General features: G+C 56.5%; 1 protein-coding gene across 1 annotated transcript; it reads left to right on the top strand.

The window, feature by feature from the left end:
* Nucleotides 1–4,253: 4,253 nt before the first annotated feature.
* ZNF362 (zinc finger protein 362) lies at nt 4,254–19,019 on the top strand. The gene is given in 11 exon segments (XM_064171887.1): nt 4,254–4,633; nt 6,172–6,198; nt 6,342–6,429; nt 12,848–12,887; nt 12,889–12,912; nt 13,037–13,283; nt 13,446–13,767; nt 13,873–14,097; nt 16,406–16,484; nt 16,601–16,759; nt 18,673–19,019. Coding segments are annotated over 11 exon segments (1,392 nt in total). The 5' UTR covers nt 4,254–4,569; the 3' UTR covers nt 18,790–19,019.
* Nucleotides 19,020–19,370: the final 351 nt, after the last annotated feature.

Here is a 19,370-nt window from a genome sequence, read left to right as displayed (position 1 = left end):
TTCTTGTTTTATTTTCTTATCCCTGCATACCAACCACCTCCCCAGGAAAGGGGCCCCTTTTTCCCACACCCAAGATTAAATCCACCCAACCTAGGGTCGGATGAAAAGCCCGGAGCGTTGCTTATCTCAGCCAGCTTTAACGCGGACGGTCCCAGGAGGTGTTCGCCGAGCCTCGATGGACCTCCTCAAGCTCCCCCTCGGCTTCCTACCGCAGGACAAATTCCCCCTCCCCCCCGTCCAAGAAATTGGGAATCACCTCGGAAGGTGCAGAGGTTTCAAACCAGCAAACAAAGAAAACCCAACCAAAAATCCCAGCAGCAAAAAAGCCCCAGAGCGAGGCAGAAGTGTAAAGCCCCAGGGCCAACCCAACCAGGGGGAAATTGGTGGCGCTGGGGACAGGCGCCGGTGACTTCTGGGGACACCAGGGAAGCTCCAAGGTGTTCCAGGCTCTCCCTGTGTCCCCTTTCGTGGTGACACCAGTGCTGGGTGCCACCTGCCAGACATCAACAGCTGAAAATCAGATGGAAGGAGAGTTTGGGAGCTGCTGGCTCAGGTTCTGGGTTGAGTCACGGACGATTTAAGGATCTGGGGACCTTCCAGAATGGGGAAGTGTTGGGAGGTAGGGGGAATCCCAGGCCACCTGGTTCCTGGTGGTGCCAAAGATGTGGGTAGGGGACACAGCCAGATCCAAAGGATCACCAAAGGGTGCCAGCAGCAACCAGCAACAGAAGAAGGCGACACAGCCCCAAGCTGTGCCAGAGCAGGTCCAGGCTGGATGTTGTTAGGAAGTTGCTGGCAGAGAGTGATTGGCACTGGAATGGGCTGCCCAGGGAGGTGGTGGAGTTGCTGTGTGTGGAGGTGTTGAAGTAAAGCCTGGATCAGGCACTTAGTGCCATGGTCTGCTTGGTTGGGCAGGGCTGGGTGCTAGGCTGGGCTGGCTGAGCCTGGAGCTCTCCTCCAACCTGCCTGAGTCTGTGATTTCTATGATCGCCTTGACCTGGACCTTCATCCCCTCCTCTATTCCCCTGGGGCAGCTGCAGGCTGGGTGGAATTGGTCTCCCTCTGCCTTTCTCTTTGGGCTGTAAATGCTGATTTGGGGTGAGGAGGGGGACACACATGGGTAAAATGAGGAACAAACAGAGACAGAAATTGAAATTAGAAAAAAAATGGGGGAAAAAAGGATGTTCCTTGAAAGGGACTTGGGAAGGAGAAAGCAAATGGGGAGGCCTTAGGGGCTGCCAAAGCTGGGGAGGGGGGACTTGGGGAGACCCTGGGGGATGCAGAGACTCACAGAGGGGATGGAGAGCCCCTGAGGTGAGGGGGGAGACCTCCATGGGGACAGGGGAAAGCTTGAAGAGGCTGAAGCAGCAGTGAGGGGACAGGGCAGGGGGGGACAGGACAGGGACACAGAGTCCCTGCAGGGGCTGTAAAGACCCCCAGAGGCCGAGGGCGGCAGCCTGAGGGGAGCTGTGGGGCTGCAGAGGTCTGGGGGCACCCAGGGGGGCTGAGGGGAACCTGAAGAGATTTGTGGGGGAACTGAGGCAAACCGGGGGGGGCTGAAGCAAACTGAAGGTGCTGAGGAGAACCGGGAGGGTGGAGGGGGGCGAGGAGAGTCGGGGGGCACTGAGAAAATCTGGGGGAGGCTGAGGGGAACTGAGGGAGACTGAAGGGAATTTGGGGAGGCTGAGAAGATCTGGGGGGGCTGAGAGAGGGGTCTGAGGATCATGAAGGCTGAGTAGAACAGAGGGGAACTGGGGAGGGGGGTGAGATTTGAGGGGAGGCTGAGGAGAATGGGGAGGGCTGAGAGGGTTTCAGAGGGGATAGAGATATTTGGGGGGGGTCTGAGGAGAACTGGGGAGGGGGTGTGAGGAGAATCTAGGGGCTGGTGGAAACCAGAGGGGAGTTGAGGAGACCAAGGACGGCTGAAGAATTTTTTTGGGGGGTGGAATGGAGGCAAACTCGGGGCGGGGAGGAAGGAGTGGAGAGAACTGAAGGTGCTGAGGACATTTGTGGGGGCTGAGAGGAACGAAGGGAGATGAGGGGGTCCGGGGGGGGGGGCTGAAGGAACCTGGGGGCTCTGAGGAGATTTGGTCTGAGAACTGAGGAAGATTTTGGTGGGGCTGAGATTTGGGGTACCTGAGGAGAACCTGGGGGGGGGGGTGTGGGGTGTGTGTGAGGAGAACCAGAGGTAATGAGGAGATCTGGGGGGTCTGAGGGGAACAGGGAGGGTAGGACAGGATCCGGGGGGGGGGGATGTGGTGGGGCTGAGAACTGAGGGAACTGAGGAAAAGTGAGAGGCCTCAAGGCCTGAGGGACCCCCGCGTGTGTGTGTGCGGTGGGGGTCTGAGGAGCTTTGGGGGCTCTGAGGAGATCCAGGGAGGGGCTGAGGAGCTTCGGAGGGATCCGGAGAGCTGAGAACCGGGGGGGGGGGGGGGGGGGGGGGGGTACTGAGACACTTTGGAGGGATCTGAGGGGATCGGGAGAGCTGAGAACCGAGGGGTACCGCGATTCGGCGCTGGGGAAGCCGAAGAGAGCCGAGAGGATCCACTGAGGAGACCCAGGGAGGTCTGAGGGGGCCGCGGGGGGCTTCGGAGCCGCTCCGAATCTCTTCGATAGCGGGGCGGGGGGGGGGGGGGGCAGGGGTTTGGGAACACTCAGAGCCTCTCCCCCCTCCCCATTTTCCCTTTCTCCTCTGTGTTCCCCTTCTCCCGGTACCGGGGGTTAGGGGGGGAGGAAGGGGGTGTGTGGGGGGTGAAGGCGGCGCCGGGCCGGGCCCGCCGCGTCCCGGGGCTGGGCGGGCGGCGGGGGCGGGCGCGGAGGCGGGCGGCGCGGGCCCCATCTTCCTGCGGCGGCGGAGCGGCGGGGCAGCATGGCTGTTGGTATAGGAAGTGTCTGCTTTTTTTTCCTTCCCCCCCCACCCCCCCACCTCCGTTGCCTTTTTTTTTTTCCCCTCTCTCTTTTTTTTTTTTTCCCTCCTTTCCTTTCCTCTTCCCTTCCTTCCCCCCCCCCCCCCCCACCTCCTTCTTTCCCTTCCTTTCCCACCCCCCCCCCCCCTATCCAAAACACCTCAACCTTTCCCCCCCCCCAACCCCACCCCGGGTATGGCTCTGTGTGTGTGTGTGTGGGGCGGCCCCACACCCCCACACCCTTTCTGCGCTCTCCTCTCTCCCTCCTAGCGCTGCGGTGTTTTGTTTTGGTTCGGGGTTTTTTTTGGGGGGGTGGGGGAGGGCAGACGAAGGTGTTTTAAAAATCAAGACGAACGTTTTCATTCGGATTTTGCTTTACACTTTTGGGGGGATTTTGATTGCTTTTTTTTTAACACCCCCCCCCCCCCCCCCCCACACACACACTCTGCGTTTCTCTATCACCACCAACCCCCCCCCTCCACACACACACACACACACACACAGACGGAGCCCCCTTCCCCCTCCGCCTTTCCCTCCCTCTCTCCCCTCCTCGCAGATCTGCAGAATATGGCGTCCCCGGCCTGGCGATTTAAAAATAAGCCCTGGGCTGCCATTTTTGTTTTCCTTTTGTCTGCGAATTTTAATAAAACCGTCTGAGAATGTGGGAGAGGCGGCGGGTGAAGGGGGGGGGGGAAAGAAAGCTCCAGGCCGGGCCACCCCCCCCCTCCATCCCCCCCCTTCCTTCCATCCCCCCCTTCCTTCCATCCCCCCCTTTCCTTCCATCCCCCCTTTCCTTCCATCCCCCCTATTTCTTTCCCCAACCCCCCCCCCTTTCCTTTCTTTCCCTACCCCCCCCCTTTCTTTCCCTGACCCCCCCCTTTTCCATCCCCATCCCCCGACCCTTTATTTTTTTTGTCTGGAAAATTAAAAAAAAAAAAAAAAAAGAAAAAAGCCCTTTCCCTCCCCCCCCCTCCCCAAATTTCCCCTCCCAGGTCGAGGATTTCAACTTCACTTAACGCCAAACTTCGCTATTTTTTGTCCCCTTTTATTTTTCCTTTAAATCTTGGTTTTTTTGTTTTTTTTTTTACCTCCCCCTCCCTTTTCGCCGAGGAGGAAGAAGGAAAAAGAGGCGGGGGGGGGGTGGGGGAGAGGAAGAAGGGGGGAAAAAAGAGAAGAGGACATCCAGGAAAATATCCATTTTGCTGGATTTTCTCTTTATTTTTTCTCCTCCGCCTCTGGATGGTCTAATGGAAAAGTTAATTGCAGCCGAGCGTACCTATTTTGGTGGATGTTGCATGTTTTGGTGTTTTTCCTGGCGGGGGGGGGGGGGGTTGGTTGGTTGTTTGGTTTTTATTTTGGGGTTTTTCCCCCCTTTATTCGTGGCTTTTTGATTTGTTCGCTGCTTGCTTTTTTTTTTTGCTTACACAGGGGGTGGCGGAAGACGCTCTTGGAAAAAGGGGGGGGGTGGTTGGTTATGATGATGATTCTCATCGGTTTTATTCCTTGTTTTTCCTCCCTTCTTCTTTATTATTTCCCCCCCCCACCTCGGTCTTCCTTTCCCTCTCTTTCCGCATTAACCGGTTTTGTCTAGAAAGTCTGGCTGGAAGGTCTGAGGAGAGGGGAAGAGGTGGTGCTGGGGGGAGCGGAGGTTTGGTTTTTTCGCATGGCGTTTTGGCAGGAATGCGGCAGCTTTAGCGAGGGACCCAAATTTCCATGGCTCTGCCGAGGTCTGTCTGTCTGCCTGCCTGCCTGGACGTATATTTAGCCATATACTATTTATACATCCATAATCTCCCCGCCACGTCGGGGGGCCTGGGGGGGAGCTTCAAGCCGGTGTGGCCACAGATGGATTTTTTTTTTTTTAACCCCAGGAATGATTAATTTGCTGTTTTTTTTTTTTCCCCTCCCTTCCCCCCCCAATTTTTCCTCTTATTTTTCTATTCCTTTTTTTTTTCCTCTTTTTTTTCCCTCTTTTTTCCCCTCTTTTTTTCCCCCTTTTCCCTCTTCTTTTTTCTTTTTTTTCTCTATTTTTTTTCTATTTTTTCCCTCTTTTTCCCCCTCTTTTTTATTCCCCTCTTTTTTCCCCTGTTTTGTCTTCCTTCCCCCCCTTTTTTTCTTTCTTTTTTCTCCTCTTTTTTATTTCCTTTTTTCTCCTTTTTTTGTCTCCTTTTCTAAATAATTTTTTTCTCTTTTTTTTTTCTCCTTTTTGTCCTCCTTTTTTTCCCCTTTTTCCCTCCTTTTTCTTTCTCATTTTTTTCTCCTTTTTTTTCTCCTTTTTTTTCTCCTTTTTTTCTCCTTTTTTTTCTCCTTTTTTTTCTCCTTTTTTTTTCTCCTTTTTTTTTCTCCTTTTTTTCCCTCCTTTTTTTTCTCCTTTTTTTCCCCTCCTTTTTTTTCCCCCTCTTTTTTTATCCTTTTATTTTCCTCCTTTTTTTTCTCCTTTTTTTCCCTCCTTTTTCTTTCTCATTTTTTTCTCCTTTTTTTTCTCCTTTTTTTTCTCCTTTTTTTTCTCCTTTTTTTTCTCCTTTTTTTTCTCCTTTTTTTTCTCCTTTTTTTTCTCCTTTTTTTTCTCCTTTTTTTTCTCCTTTTTTTTCCCTCCTTTTTTTTTTCTCCTTTTTTTCCTCCTTTTTTTTTTCCTCCTTTTTTTCTCCTTTTTTTCCTCCTTTTCTTTTCTCTTATTTTTTTTCCTCCATTTTTTTCTCCATTTTTTTCTCATTTTTTTCCTCCTTTTTTCCTCCATTTTTTCTCCTTTTTTTCTTTTTTTCTCCTTTTTTTATCTCCTTTTTTTTTTCTCCTTTTTCTCCCTCTTTTTTTTCTTTCACCTCTTTTTTTCCCCCTCATTTCTTTTTCTCCTGTTTTTGTTTTCTCTTTATTTTTTTCTCTCCCAGCAAGGCCGGAGGATGCCCCTCGCTTGGGCTTTGGTTGTTATTTCCCGCCCCCCCCAAGTTCCCCAGCTCCGTGGTCCTTCAGACATCAGCTGGGGTTTTGAACCCGGGCGATAGCGGCTTGGAGCCTGAGGCCTCTGAGATTATAGAAGAGATATTTTAGCAGGGAGGTGAAAAAGTTTTTTTGGGCCCTCCCGGCGTGCAATTTGCCAAGAGGCAGCCCAGGAATGGATTTCAACCCTGATTTTACAGCCAGCTCCCCATCCCTCGGCCTCTCCGTCCGCTTGGGGTGGGGGGAGCTCCCCAAGCTAGTTAAAAAATATCCCCCCACGGTTTTTTTTAAAATTATTATTATTATTTTTATTTTTTTTCTCTGTTTCCAGGCAAAACCCCACGCTCCCACAGGTCGGGTAGGTCGGAGCCGCTTCGCTTTTGTTGTTCCTCCTCCTCTTCCTCCTCCTCCTCCTCCTCCTCCTTCGCTGCGGGATCTTGCGCGCCGGGGGCTGGCGGTGGGTTCGGGGTGTGTGAAGTTGTCCTCCTTGTCCCCCCGTAGAGAAACGCCCCGCGTGCAGCAGCCGGGCTCAGCTAGAGCTGGAGATGGACGCGGCGGATAAGGGGAAGCAACGCCAGTACTCGCAGAGGTGGGCATGCCGGCTGTCCCCTGGGCACCGGAGAGGGGACAAGACAGCCCTCGTTTAGAGCTCCGGAGCTAGGCATTAAACGCCCTAGAAGAACCTAGCTGGGGACGGGGGGGCGGGGGGGTGTCCGTGCTTGGCGTGTAGAAATGGTATATGTGTGTGTGCACGTAACGACAGAGGGATGGATAGAATGGAGCTGTTAGCACACGCGTTTATATATTTATATCTGATATTTATATAGCAGCTTTTGGCCCTCCTGGTGGGCTGTGGCGGGGAGTTGGGGCCACCCTACTGCCCCACTCCCCTGAGGGGAAGGGAGGGGACCAGGTTCGGTGGGCAGAGGGGACTCTGCTGATGGTGTGTGACCACCTGACATGTCTGTTTTAAGGTGCAGCCATTTATCTCTGTGAAATAATCTCTTCCTCCTTCATACCCCCTCCCCTGTTGTGCTTTTTCCCTCCACACGGTGGATTTTGGGGGGTGCAATGTCACAAGTGCATGCTGGATCTGGTGCGCGCTCGCTGCCTTCTCGGGCAACCCGCCCCCTGCTCGGCCTGTGCCTCTGGTTCCCCACCCGCTGGCACCCATGGGTGCTCTCCAGACTCCCCCGTTGCTTCCCCTTGCTCCCCATGCTGGCTGCTTTGCCTTGTGGGGTGCCCCGCTGAGCTCTTTTTGTGGGGGTGTCTGTATTTGGGGGCCTGGGGAAGCAGGTACCCTCTCCCCCCGGCAGGATTGTGGAATGTTGTGTTTGGGGATGGGCACATGGGTTCAGTGTTTGGCACAATTGTCACCCTGTGCGTGCCAGGTTTCCCTGTGCCCGCAGGTGTCCCCATCGGTGACGGGATGGATGGACAGTGTTTAGACCCTGAGGGTTTGGGATCACACTGCCTCGGCCCCCTCATCCTTTAGGGAGCGTTGCCTTCCTGCTTCCCTCCTCTCCTTCTTCATCCCTGGGACTGGGGGCGTACATCCCATGGTGGTCCTCAGCGTGGCTTTGCCTCTCCTTTAGCTTCACGCCGGTGCTTGGCTCCTGATAACTGTGCCCACTCCTCCCTTTCCCAGCAGGGACCACCCCAGACTGGGATGAGCTTTCCACCAGGGCTTGTTTTGGGTTGGTTTTGTTGAAAAGTCGCAGGAGAAACCCCAGCAAAGAGCCCTTCGGGGGGCGGAAGGGGGGGGGGGTTAATTGGTTCCATCTTGGGCGAATTCTTCTGGCGCACGGTCTGTGCCCCCCCCCCGTCGGCCTCGCCTGCCTTCTGCCCCCTCTGTTTTGGGGTAAATCCCTCCCGGATGAGGACAGTCCGGGCGGGAAGGGATGCGCCTTTGCGGGATGGTGCCGGATGCTGCTTTCCCACCCTGGTCCTCTGGGATTGGGGTTTGTTGGATTGTTTTGGTTTTGCCTTTTTTGTGGCCAGGCTCTCGCTTTCCCTGGATGAACCTCTCCTGCTCCAGGGGAAATCTGTCCCTAATGGGGAGAGGGGCTGTGGCATCCTGATTTTGGGGGAAAACTGAGGCCCAGAGCAGGGCAGAGCCACGTTCTGCCCTTGCTCAGCTGCAGGAGGTGGTGGGGACACGGCTATGTCACCATCCCCTGTGTCTACCATAGTGGTGAGAGATTTGATGGGAACACAAGACACAGGAGACCCCCACCCTGCTTGGCTCTGTCCCCCTGTGCCGAATCGGGCCAGTCAGCTTTCCAGTGCTTGCCGCTTGGCATGGGGAGGGGGGCTGTGCCCTGATGCTTTGGCTGGGACAGGTTGGGGTCACCGAGGGCTCGGCTTCTTGTGTGGCTGAGGGCGCATCGAGGCACCCCAGGCCCCTTCCCCTTGCCTGTTGGCTGGCCATAGCGGGTGGGTGATGGCTTACTGGCCTCGGGGTTTGCCGGTAGCCGGCAGCTGCCCCTTGTCTCCCGGCGGTGCCGTGCAAAGAAATCTCTTGTTTCTTTTTATTTCAGCGAAGGCGAGACAGAGAGGGCTGCCAAGGTAGAGGCGTTCCCTAGAGAACTGTAGCTTGACTTAGCGGCAGTTGGGTAGGAAGTTGGAAGGCTCTAGTGAGCTCGTGCCCACCCGTGCCATCATCTACCTCCCATCAATCTGGAGCCTCATCGACACGTCTCCCCAGGCAGCTGCGGCCACCTGGCTACTGAGGCCAGCCTGTGAGTACCAAAACACTGGCGTCCCACCCGGTAACCTTGTCACCGCCGATCCCTCGCTGCCGCCGACGCCTCCATCCCTCTTTCCCTGTTACCCCTTGCCCTGGCTTCTCTTGCTCTCTGCCTTCCCCCACCCCCGGGTGCTGAGGCGATGGTTTTGGTGTCTTTAGAGTCACCCCAAGGTGCTGTTGCTTTGCCCCGCTGAGCGGTGGTGCCAGGTCCTGCGCCGTCCTGCCGCAGTTTGGGGTTCAGCCCCATGTTTTGGGGCTCCCTGCATCTTCCTGCTTGCTCTTCTGACCTCCCTCTCTGGCCATGCCTGCTTGGGTGGCCACAATGCTTTTGGCACCTACCCGCACCCCCTGGGACAACCTGTGGCATCCCCAAGTTGGCCGAATCCAGTGCTTGGTGGAGGGTTCCTGGGGTTTTCCCATGCTGTGCTACAGAAAAATCCCCTACCCAGCCGAACTTTGGGAGGCACAGAGAGCCCTACCATAGTCCTCATGCCCCACAGGGCCAGGGCAGGCCCACTGCAGCATTCCCCACCTTCCATAATTTCCATTTAAATGGATTTCTTTCTGTTTTTTTCTTCCTCTGCTGCATGTCAGCTTCCATTTTTCATAGTTAGCCCAGAATCTAGAAAAAGGGGGGGTGGGTTTTAGATATTTATTTTATTTCCCCATCTGCTTTCCATCCCCTCCTGCTCCCTCCCCCAGCCATCCCAGCCCTGGCAGAGGAGGGAAGCCTCTCCCGCTGAAATTCTGCACCATTGCTGACACGAAATGGGGACAGGAACAGGGGTTTTGGGTTTTTCTTGGCACGCCGACCGTTTCTTTCCTCCTGATTCCGGGTTCATCAAGCTCTGAGCACAGAGAGTTTAGAATGAATGCAATAAGACCTCCCCGGGTGGAGGCAGGGAGGGGGGCACACGTGATATTTGCACTTTCCTCCCCAAAATGTGCTTCCTGCCTTTGCCAGCCCCCCCCGTAGCGTTGCATGAGGGGTCTGAGGGATGCTGGTGGTGCTTCGTGCCGCGGCTGGATGGTGGTTTGGGGATGGTTTGGGTGGTTTCTTGGTGCCAGTGCCAGCTCCGGCGGAGCCCGGTGTGCTCTGGCAACAGGGAGAAGGAGGGACAGGTGGACAGACGGCCAGACGGGAAGGATGGAGGTCGCAGGGCACCTGCTGGGATGGGGCAGCAGCTCCAAAATTCCCATTTTCTCTTCCCAGTACTGGTTTCCTGTTTTCCCACGCCACGGCTGAGCTGGAGGGGCTTGTGCCGGGGTGCCCAGCTGTGGCAGGGGGTGCCCAGAGCCCTGCTGCCTGCACCTCACTGCTTTCCTGCCTGCTCTCCTCTGCCCGCTGCTTGCTTTCCTGCCTGCTTTCTGCCTGCCCACTGCCCGCCTTCCTCCCTGCACACCTTTGCTTGCTGCTTGCTTTCCTGCCTGTATTCTGGATACCTGCTGCCCACTTCTCTGCCTGCACTCCTGCCTTTCTGCTTCCTGCTTTCCTGCCTGCACTCTTCTGCCCACTTTTCCTGATTACACTCTTCTGCCTGCTGTCCTGCTTGCAACCCTAGCTGCATGCCTCCTACTTTCCTGCCTACAATCATATGCCTGCGCTCCTGCACGCTTTCTGCCTCCCCACTGCCCACTTTCTTGTCTAAACCTCTCTGCCTGCATTCTGCCTGCCCTCTGCCTGCTTTCCTTCCTGCTGCTGCCTGCTGCCCACACTCCTGCCTGGCTTTATGACAGGAGCTTTTCCTTCCCCTGCTGGCCCCGTCTGCTGCTGCTCCAGCCCCTTGCTCCATCATCCCAGGCTCTCCTGTCATCCCGAGGCATATTCCGCAGATCTCTGAGTAGCTCTGGGTTAGCTGTGGGTGATGTGTGGGTACCTGTAGATGCTATAGAACCTGTAGAGAGCAGCCGGCGGCAGGTGGGCGCCGCACAGGAGAGCATGGAGTACTGCCCCAGGAACTGCCAGTGGTGCCCAGCAGGGCTCCCAGCTCTGCTGCAGATGGGGAGCAGAGAGAAAACAGGGAAAATTCAGAGAACCAGGGATTGTTTGGGTTGGTAAAGCTTCCTGAGGTGTCCAGTCTAACCAACCCAACGCTGCCATGCTCACTAAACTACATCCCAAGGTGCCATGGCCACACCTTTCTTGAACACCTCCAGGGATGGGGACTCCACCACCTCCCTGGGCAGCTTGTTCCAATCCCTCCCCACTCTTGCACCAAAGAAATCATTCCTCATGGCCAACCTAAACTTCCACTGGGACAGCTTGAGGCTATTTCCTCTTGTTCTGTCACTTCTTCCGTAAGAGAAGTGGTAAAACTCCCACCTGGCTCCAACCTTCCAGGAAGTTGTAGAGAGCCAGAAGGTCTCTCGGCTTCCTCTTCTCCAGGCTGAGCAATCCCAGGTCCCTCAGCTGCTCCTTACCAACCCTGTTCTCCAGACCCTTTACCAGCTTCTTGCCCTTCTCTGGATCTGCTCCAGCACCTCGATGTCCTTCTTGGAGTGAAGGGCCCAGAACTGAACCCAAGGCTTGAAGTGTGCCTCATCAGTGCCCAGTACAGGAGCACAATCCCTGTTGTCGTCCTACTGGCCACACTGACTGGTTCAGGTCAAGATGCTGGTGGCCTTCTTGGCTCATCTTGATTATTAGCCACCCTGCCTCGTCTTCAGCTGCTGCCAACCAGCATCCCCAGGTCTCTGTCTGCTGGGCAATTTCCAGCCACTCTGCCCCAAGCCTGGAGCCTTCATGGGGTTGTTGTGACTCAGGTGCAGACCCAGCATGTGGCCTCGTTGAACCTCATCCCACTGACCTCCACCCATCCTTCCAGCCTGGCCACATCCCTCTGTGGAGCCTCCTGCCCTCCATCAGATCCATTTGATGCCATCTGCAAACTTCCTGAGGGAATAGTGTGAGGATCTGGGTCTGGAAAAAGACCTGAATTTGGTGCAGGTGGGCGGTGGCATGGAGCAGTTGGAGGCAGGGGAGGGGGATTTGGTGTCTGCCATCAGAACATCTCTGGTTCCCTGCTGCTGCCTGTAGCCCTCGCTTCGTGTCGCCCTGAAACTCGCCTTGTCCTGCGCCGCGCTGCTCCGTTCCACCACCCTCAGGTGCTCCTCTTCTCCCTGCCTCAGTTCCCCCCCCGGCCCAAACCCAGCCTGGAGGGGTTCAGCCCCCAGCTGTGGGGTGACCATGTTGGGGTACTCAGTCTCCAGTGTCACCAGTACTTGTTTTTCGGGGACCAGCAGCCCTTTTTCTGGGCGCTGTCCACCAGAGTCTGGTCTGATTTAAACTAAGGACACCAAGCAAGTGTGATGAGGAGGAGAAGGTGGATGGTTGGCTGTCCCATCCCACCCCACAGCACTTGTTTTGTGGGAGCAGGGATGCTCCTGGTGGCACCATCACCCCTTGGAGGAGGCTGCCCATCCAGCAGCTGTGTCTTTGCTGTACCTCGCTTTGCCCAAAGACCGCCGCTCTGCCATAGTCACCCCCAGATCACCCTGATGGCTTCTGCAATGTGCTTTGCTGGACTGGTTTCTCCCAGGATCCCATCTGTAGCTCTCCAAGGACCTTCTCTTCCCATCCCTTCAGGGTCCCATAGACTCCAAACCCCTTAAACCTCCCGCCAGAATGGGGTTTGTCAGTGTGGTGCTGCCCAGTGATGCCAGTGTCCTTAGTGTCCCCCTTCCTGATGTTCCTTATCTCCAAGGAATTCCTTTTCCCACCATGGTTAAGCATCTCCTGGCCCTGCAGCATTTGAGTTTCCAACCAAGCTTCTCTGGGTGGCGCCTTGGGAGCTTCCCTTAGGATTGGGAGTGGCTTTTTGGGGTGTGAAATCCGCCTGGGCAGGCTTCGTTTGGTGTTCCATTGTGCCCACCTCCAGAACCCCTACTTGGAGATACTGGAGGAGCATCATGGATATCTCCAGGGCTTGGGTGTGGGTTTTGTTCACTGAGCCCCAAATGCAAGCCCTGGAAGTACCTACACTCCTCGCCCTCAGTGGTATTTTGAAGCCTTTGGCAAAATTTGGAGTAGAAAAAAAAAAAAACCCAAGCCCTGGAGGTATCCACACTCCTCATTTGTGGTGGTATTTTGGGGTCTTCAAGGCCCTTGGTGTTGCCCCCAGCCCTGCGTGCTCACTGCCTGCTCTGCCCTCTTACAGAGTCTGGGGGTTCTTTTGTTTTGGGGGGGGTGGGAAGGGGGCCATGTCTGTGCAATATCTGGTGCCCTCCCATAACCCAGCCCCACCCTTTTTCCTCACAGGATGGCGGAACCTCGCTTCAACAACCCCTACTTCTGGCCGCCCCCCCCCCACCATGCCCAGCCAGGTAGGATCCTTCCCACACCCCCCCAGTGGGATTTCTGGGAGGAGGGAGAAAAGATGGACATGGGAGGTGCTGACTCCTCCACCCTTCACCTACCTCTGCCTTCTTCTCCCACCTTAATCACCAGCTGGACAACCTGGTCCTCATCAACAAAATCAAGGAGCAGTTGATGGCAGAGAAGATCCGACCCCCACACTTGCCCCCCACCTCTGTGGCTTCCCAGCAGCCTCTTCTGGTGCCCCCCTCCCCAGCTGAGAGCAGCCAGTCCATCATGTCCCTCCCCAAGCTCCAGCAGGTCCCAGGTCTCCATCCTCAAGCTGTCCCCCAGCCCGACGTGGCCCTCCATGCCCGACCAGCCACCAGCACCGTCACAGGTACCACCACAAGGGATTTTTGGGGACCACTGTGGGGGGGGTGTGTGGGTTGGTGGCTTCTGTGGACATTTCTGAGGAGGGTTCCCCTCAATTTAGGAGAGAAGAGGGAAGGTTAAAATTAACCCTGTTAAAATTAACACCCCCTCTCTCTTTGCTCAGCAGGGTTGGGGCTGGCTTCCCGTGCACCGGCAGTCAGCACCTCGGAGTCCAGCCCGGGGACGGGGACCACCACCCCCTCAACACCCACCTCCACCAGCCAGAGTCGCCTCATCGCCTCCTCGCCCACCCTAATCTCAGGAATCACCAGCCCCCCCCTCCTCGACTCCATAAAGACAATCCAGGGCCATGGTTTGTTGGGAGCGCCCAAGGCCGAGCGAGGCCGGAAGAAGATCAAGGCAGAAAACCCCTCGGGACCACCAGTCCTGGTGGTTCCTTATCCCATCCTGGCTTCGGGGGAGATTGCCAAAGAGGGCAAGACGTACAGGTAGGCACCCCCGACCCGCTCAGAGGGAGGCCAAGGTGCTGCTGGGGTGCTCCCCCCAGCCCCAGCCTGGTCCCTGCGGGGTTCTCCACCTGCCCACCTCTGCAGGTGTAAGGTCTGCCCCCTGACGTTCTTCACCAAGTCGGAGATGCAGATCCACTCCAAGTCGCACACAGAGGCCAAGCCCCACAAGTGCCCTCACTGCTCCAAGTCCTTTGCCAACGCTTCCTACCTGGCCCAGCACCTCCGCATCCACCTGGGCGTCAAACCCTACCACTGCTCCTACTGCGAGAAGTCCTTCCGCCAGCTCTCCCACCTCCAGCAGCACACCAGGTCAGAGGGGCTGGTGGCCTTGTGGGGATGGGAAGGGCTCTGAGGGGCTTGGAAGGGGTTCTTTAGCCCTGGCTCCCCTTGGTGGGTGGTGGGGTTCCACCTGGTGTCTCTTGTACCTTACTGATGGAGCTCACTGTGTTGGTCGTGCCTACCACCTTCTTCATCCCCAACATGTCCATCCATCCCCACCACAGTGACTCATCCCAATTGCCTTCATCATCTCCACCATGGGCATCATCTTCACCATCTGCACGTCCCTGTCACACTTAGCATCCCTACCACGTTCATCTGTGCCTACCATGCCAGTCAGTCCCTGTTGCCTTTGTTGTCACCACCTCGTTTTCTCTCCACTGCATTCGTTACCTCTACCATGGTCATTTATCCCCACTGTGCTCATACTCCAGCACCTTCATTGGCCTCCCTCCCCGTGCTGGTCACCTCCAGCACCTTCATTGGCCTCCCTCCCCGTGCTGGTCATCTCCAGCACCTTCATTGGCCTCCCTCCCCGTGCTGGTCATCTCCAGCACCTTCATTGGCCTCCCTCCCCGTGCTGGTCATCTCCAGCACCTTCATTGGCCTCCCTCCCTGTACTGGTCATCTCCAGCACCTTTATTGCTTCCCACCACACTTCATCTACCTCCACTGTTTTCTTTCCATCTCCACCACCTTCTTCATCCCCACTGTGCTCTTCACCTCCAGCACATGCATTGACACGACCGTGGTCAGCTCTTCTCACCATGCCAATCCATCCCCATCACACTCCTCATGTAAGAGCCTTCACTGTGCCTACTACACTCATCTTTCCCCACTCTTCGTGTCCCTGCCACCTTCTTCATCCCTGGCCTGTTCCTCCATCTCCATGCTCATTGTTGCTGCTGCCTTCATCATCCCCACCATGCTCACCATCTCCAGCACTTTCACACATCTCACCATGCTCATGAGCTTTTCTACTTTCTCTGAGCCCACCATGCCAGTCTGGCCCCACCACCTTCACTGACCCCACCATGCTCACCTCCAGCACCTTCATTGTCCACATCATGGAATCAGAATCAGTTAGGCTGGAAAATCTCCAGCACTTCTATTGATCCCCACAGCACTCACCCACCTACACTGTGCCCATGCCCATCACCTTCATCAGCCTCACCATGGTCATGATCTCCAGTACCTTTATAGTCTCCACCATCTTCATCAAGCCCCACCACACTTGGGATTTCCATTACCTCCACTGACCCCACCCTGCTCATCCATCCCCACCATGTTTGTCATCTCCAGCACCTTCAATGTCCCCTCCACACTCACCATAGACCCCTTTCAGGTGGAGAAGATCTTTAAGATCCTTGAGTCCAAGCATAGTCCAATCACCTCCAGCACCTTCACCTGCCATGTTCCATCTCCTCTATGCTCCTCATTCCCACCATTCTCATCTGTCCCTACCATGAGCATCCATCCCCATCCTGCTTCTCATCCCCACCGCCTGCGTCATCTCCACTATGTTCATCCACTCCAGCACCTTTATAAGTCTTCACCACCTTCACCAGTCCCCATCATGCTCATGATCTCCACTGTCTTCATTGAGACCACCATGGTCTCCATCCTCACCACACCAGTTGGTCCCCACTGCCTTCTTAATGCCCACCACACTCATCAGCTCTAGCACCTTCATTGTGCCCACCACACTCATCAGCTCCACCACCTTCATTGTGCCCACCACGCTCATCAGCTCCACCACCTTCATTGTGCCCACCACACTCATCAGCTCCACCACCTTCATTGTGCCCACCACGCTCATCAGCTCCAGCACCTTCGTTCTGCCCACCACACGCATCAGCTCCACCACCTTCATTGTGCCCACCACGCTCATCAGTTCCAGCACCTTCATTGTGCCCACCACACTCGTCAGCTCCACCACCTTCATTGTGCCCACCACGCTCATCAGTTCCAGCACCTTCATTGTGCCCACCACGCTCATCAGCTCCACCACCTTCATTGTGCCCACCACGCTCATCAGTTCCAGCACCTTCATTGTGCCCACCACACTTGTCAGCTCCACCACCTTCATTGTGCCCACCACACTCATCAGTTCCAGCACCTTCCACATTTCCAACCCTCCTGGCTCTCAGCCCTGTATTGTCCTGGCACTCCTGTGCCCAGCTGGGATCTTCATGCTTGTTGCTCTACAAGGTGCTGTCACTGCTGTTCCCATCCCTGTTGTGACCCCTCCACCTGCTGTGGGGCCACTGTGGGTGCTGGGGTGGGTGCTGGAGGGGTGGAGAGAGGAGACAGTGACCTGATGTCCGTGTGTCCCCAGAATCCACACCGGTGACAGACCCTACAAGTGCCCACACCCCGGCTGCGAAAAGGCCTTCACGCAACTCTCCAACCTCCAGGTCAGCGCTGGGACCCCAGGAGGGGTTTGAGGGACCCCCAAACCTCCCTCCCCAGCGTGGGGAGGTGGTGGTGAGCACAGTGTCCACCATAACCTCCTTTCTCCACCATTCCCCAGTCCCACCAGCGCCAGCACAACAAGGACAAGCCCTACAAGTGCCCCAACTGCTACCGGGCCTACACGGACTCGGCCTCGCTGCAGATCCACCTCTCTGCTCATGCCATCAAGCACGCCAAGGCCTACTGCTGCAGCATGTGCGGCCGCGCCTACACCTCGGTGAGACCCCCCAGCACCCCCAGCACCCGAAAATAGGAGCACTCAAACTGGCAGGTGTGGCTGAGGCCCCCTCAGACTGTGCTGCCGTTCAGCCAGACCTGGCCAGGCTGGAGAGCTGGGCAGAGCAACCTAGTGAAGGTTAACAAGGGCCAGGGTAGGATCCTGCACCTGGGAAAGAGCAGCAGTACAGCTGAGGGAGGATCTGCTGGGAAGCAGCTCCATGGAGAAGGACCTGGGAGTGCTGGGGCACAAGTGTCCTGGAGCCAGTGAGGTGCTCTTGTGGCCAAGAAGGGCAATGGTGTCCTGGGGAGCATGAAGAAGAGTGGGGGCAGCAGGGCAAAGGAGGTTCCCCTGCCCCTTTACTCTGCTTTAGTGAGGCCACCTCTGGAGTCCTGGGTCCAGTGCTGGGCTTCCTAGGTCAGGAGAGACAGGGACCTGCTGGAGAGAGCTCAGGGGAGTCTACAAAGATACTGAGGGGCCTGGAGCAGCTCTGCGAGGAGCAAAGGCTGATGACAGCCCTGGAGCTGTTGAGCTTGCAGAAGAGCAGCCCCAAAGGGGAGCCGAGCAATGCTCAGCAAGAGCTCAAGTTGCTGTGGGGTGCAAGAGGCTGAGCTCAGACTTGTCAGTGATGCCCAGGGTCAGGAATCAGAATCATTCTGGTTGGAGGAGACCTTTCGGAGCATCCAGGCCAACCATTCTGTCACTCTACCAAGGCTGCTGCTAAACCATGGCACTCAGCACCACATTGCTGTGGCACTAGAACACCTCCAGGGATGGGGCTTCAGCCACCTCCCTGGGCAGCCTGCTCCAGTGTTTGAGAACCCTTGCAGTGAAGAAGTTTCTTCTAATGCCCAACTTAAACCCTGCTATGTCCAACTGAAGGCCATTCCTTCTTGCCCTGTCCCTTGGGAGAAGCAGCCAACCCCAGCTGGCTCCAACCTCCTTTCAGACAGCTGTAGAGAGCAATGAGGTCCCCCCTCTGCTTCCTCTTCTCCAGCCTCAGCACCCCCAGCTCCCTCAGCCCTGTTCTCCAGACCCTTTCTCAGCTTCATTGCCCCAGTCTGGACCTGCTCCAGCTCCTCAGTGTCCTCCTTGCAGTGAGGCCCCCAGAGCTGAACTCAGGCCTTGAAGCGCAGCCTCACCAGTACCCAGTACAGGAGGACAATCCCTGCCCAGGCCCTGTTGGCCAGAACTGGGGAGCCCAGAACTGGACCCAGGACTCTGCATGTGGCATCCCTTGGGCAGAGTGGAGGAGCAGGAGAACCTTCCTTGACCTGCTGCCCACACTCCACTCTCCAGGAGACCTTTGGCCTTTTGTCTCTTCCCATGCATCCTTCTGTCAGTCCCTGTGTCCTCACCTTTGTCTGGCTTCCTTGGAGATGTCCTTCTTCCTACCTATCGCTTCCCTCCATCCCATCATCCCTTCTCTCCCTCTGTCCATCCAGCCACCCTTTCCCTGTCTCTTGGCTGATGTAGGCCAGGCTGCTGGTGCCCTTCTTGGCCACCTGGGCCCACCCTGGCTCATCTTTGACTGCTGTCAACCAACATCCCCAGCTCTCTGTCTGCTGGGCAGTTTCCAGCCACCCTGCCCCGAGCCTGGAGCATTCCGGGGGTGGTTACCCGGGTGCAGGACGCAGCCCATGTTAAATCAAGGCCAAGGGGCAGTGGGCACAGGCTGGAACCCAGAAAGTTCCATTCGAACAGAGGGAGAAACTTGGTGTGAGGGTGCTGGAGGCCTGGAGCAGGCTGCCCAGAGAGGCTGAGGTGTCTCCTTGTCTGGATTGCTTCCAGGCTGTTGTGACCCTGGGCACGCTGCTGTGGCTGCCCCTGCTGGAGCCGGGCGGGTGGGAGCGGATGCTCCCCAGAGCTCCCTTCCAACCCCCGCCCTGCTGAACCGTTCTTGTCCTCCGCAGGAGACGTACCTGATGAAGCACATGTCCAAACACACGGTGGTGGAGCACCTGGTCAGCCAGCACTCCCCGCAGCGCACCGAGTCCCCTGGCATTCCCGTGCGGATCTCCCTCATCTAACCGGGGACAGCGGCGGCGGCGGCGGCACAGGGTCGGGGGGGACGCACACACAGACGGACAGGAGAGCCCCCCCACCACCGAGGAGGAGGAAGAAGGAGGGAACCCACCTGCAGCACCCCAGCCCTGGCCGGACGCCCCTGGGGCCGTGTTGTCCCCTCCCCGTGGGTTAGGTGACATCCAAAGACGGTTTCAGAGCACTTTGAATCTCGGCGGGTTGGGTTATTTTTTGGGGGGGTGGGTGGGGCTGGGAGGGGCGGGGTGGGTGGGGGCCGCAGGAGGTGGTGGGGCGGGGGTGGAGGTCCTGCCCTCCCCCCCCCCCGCCCCGTTTTTGGATACAAATATATATTCTATATTTATTGGCCAAGAACTTTGGTGCTGCTGAAAACAGGAACGAGCCCCAACAGCGACCCCGGACCGAGACGAAAGTGAAGCTTTGGGGAGGGGGCGTCCAAGGTCCTGCCGCCACCTCGCCCCTCCCCCACCCCCATTATGGACTCCAGCGGCTGCCGCCTCCGGGGGTGGAGGGGACGAGGGAGGATTTTTAACCGATTCGGGGTTTTGGTTTGGTTTTGTTTTTGTAA

Source organism: Pogoniulus pusillus, chromosome 36, assembly GCF_015220805.1.
Source record: "Pogoniulus pusillus isolate bPogPus1 chromosome 36, bPogPus1.pri, whole genome shotgun sequence".
Classification (NCBI taxonomy): Eukaryota; Metazoa; Chordata; class Aves; order Piciformes; family Lybiidae; genus Pogoniulus; species Pogoniulus pusillus.
This window is presented reverse-complemented; position numbering and strand designations above follow the sequence as displayed.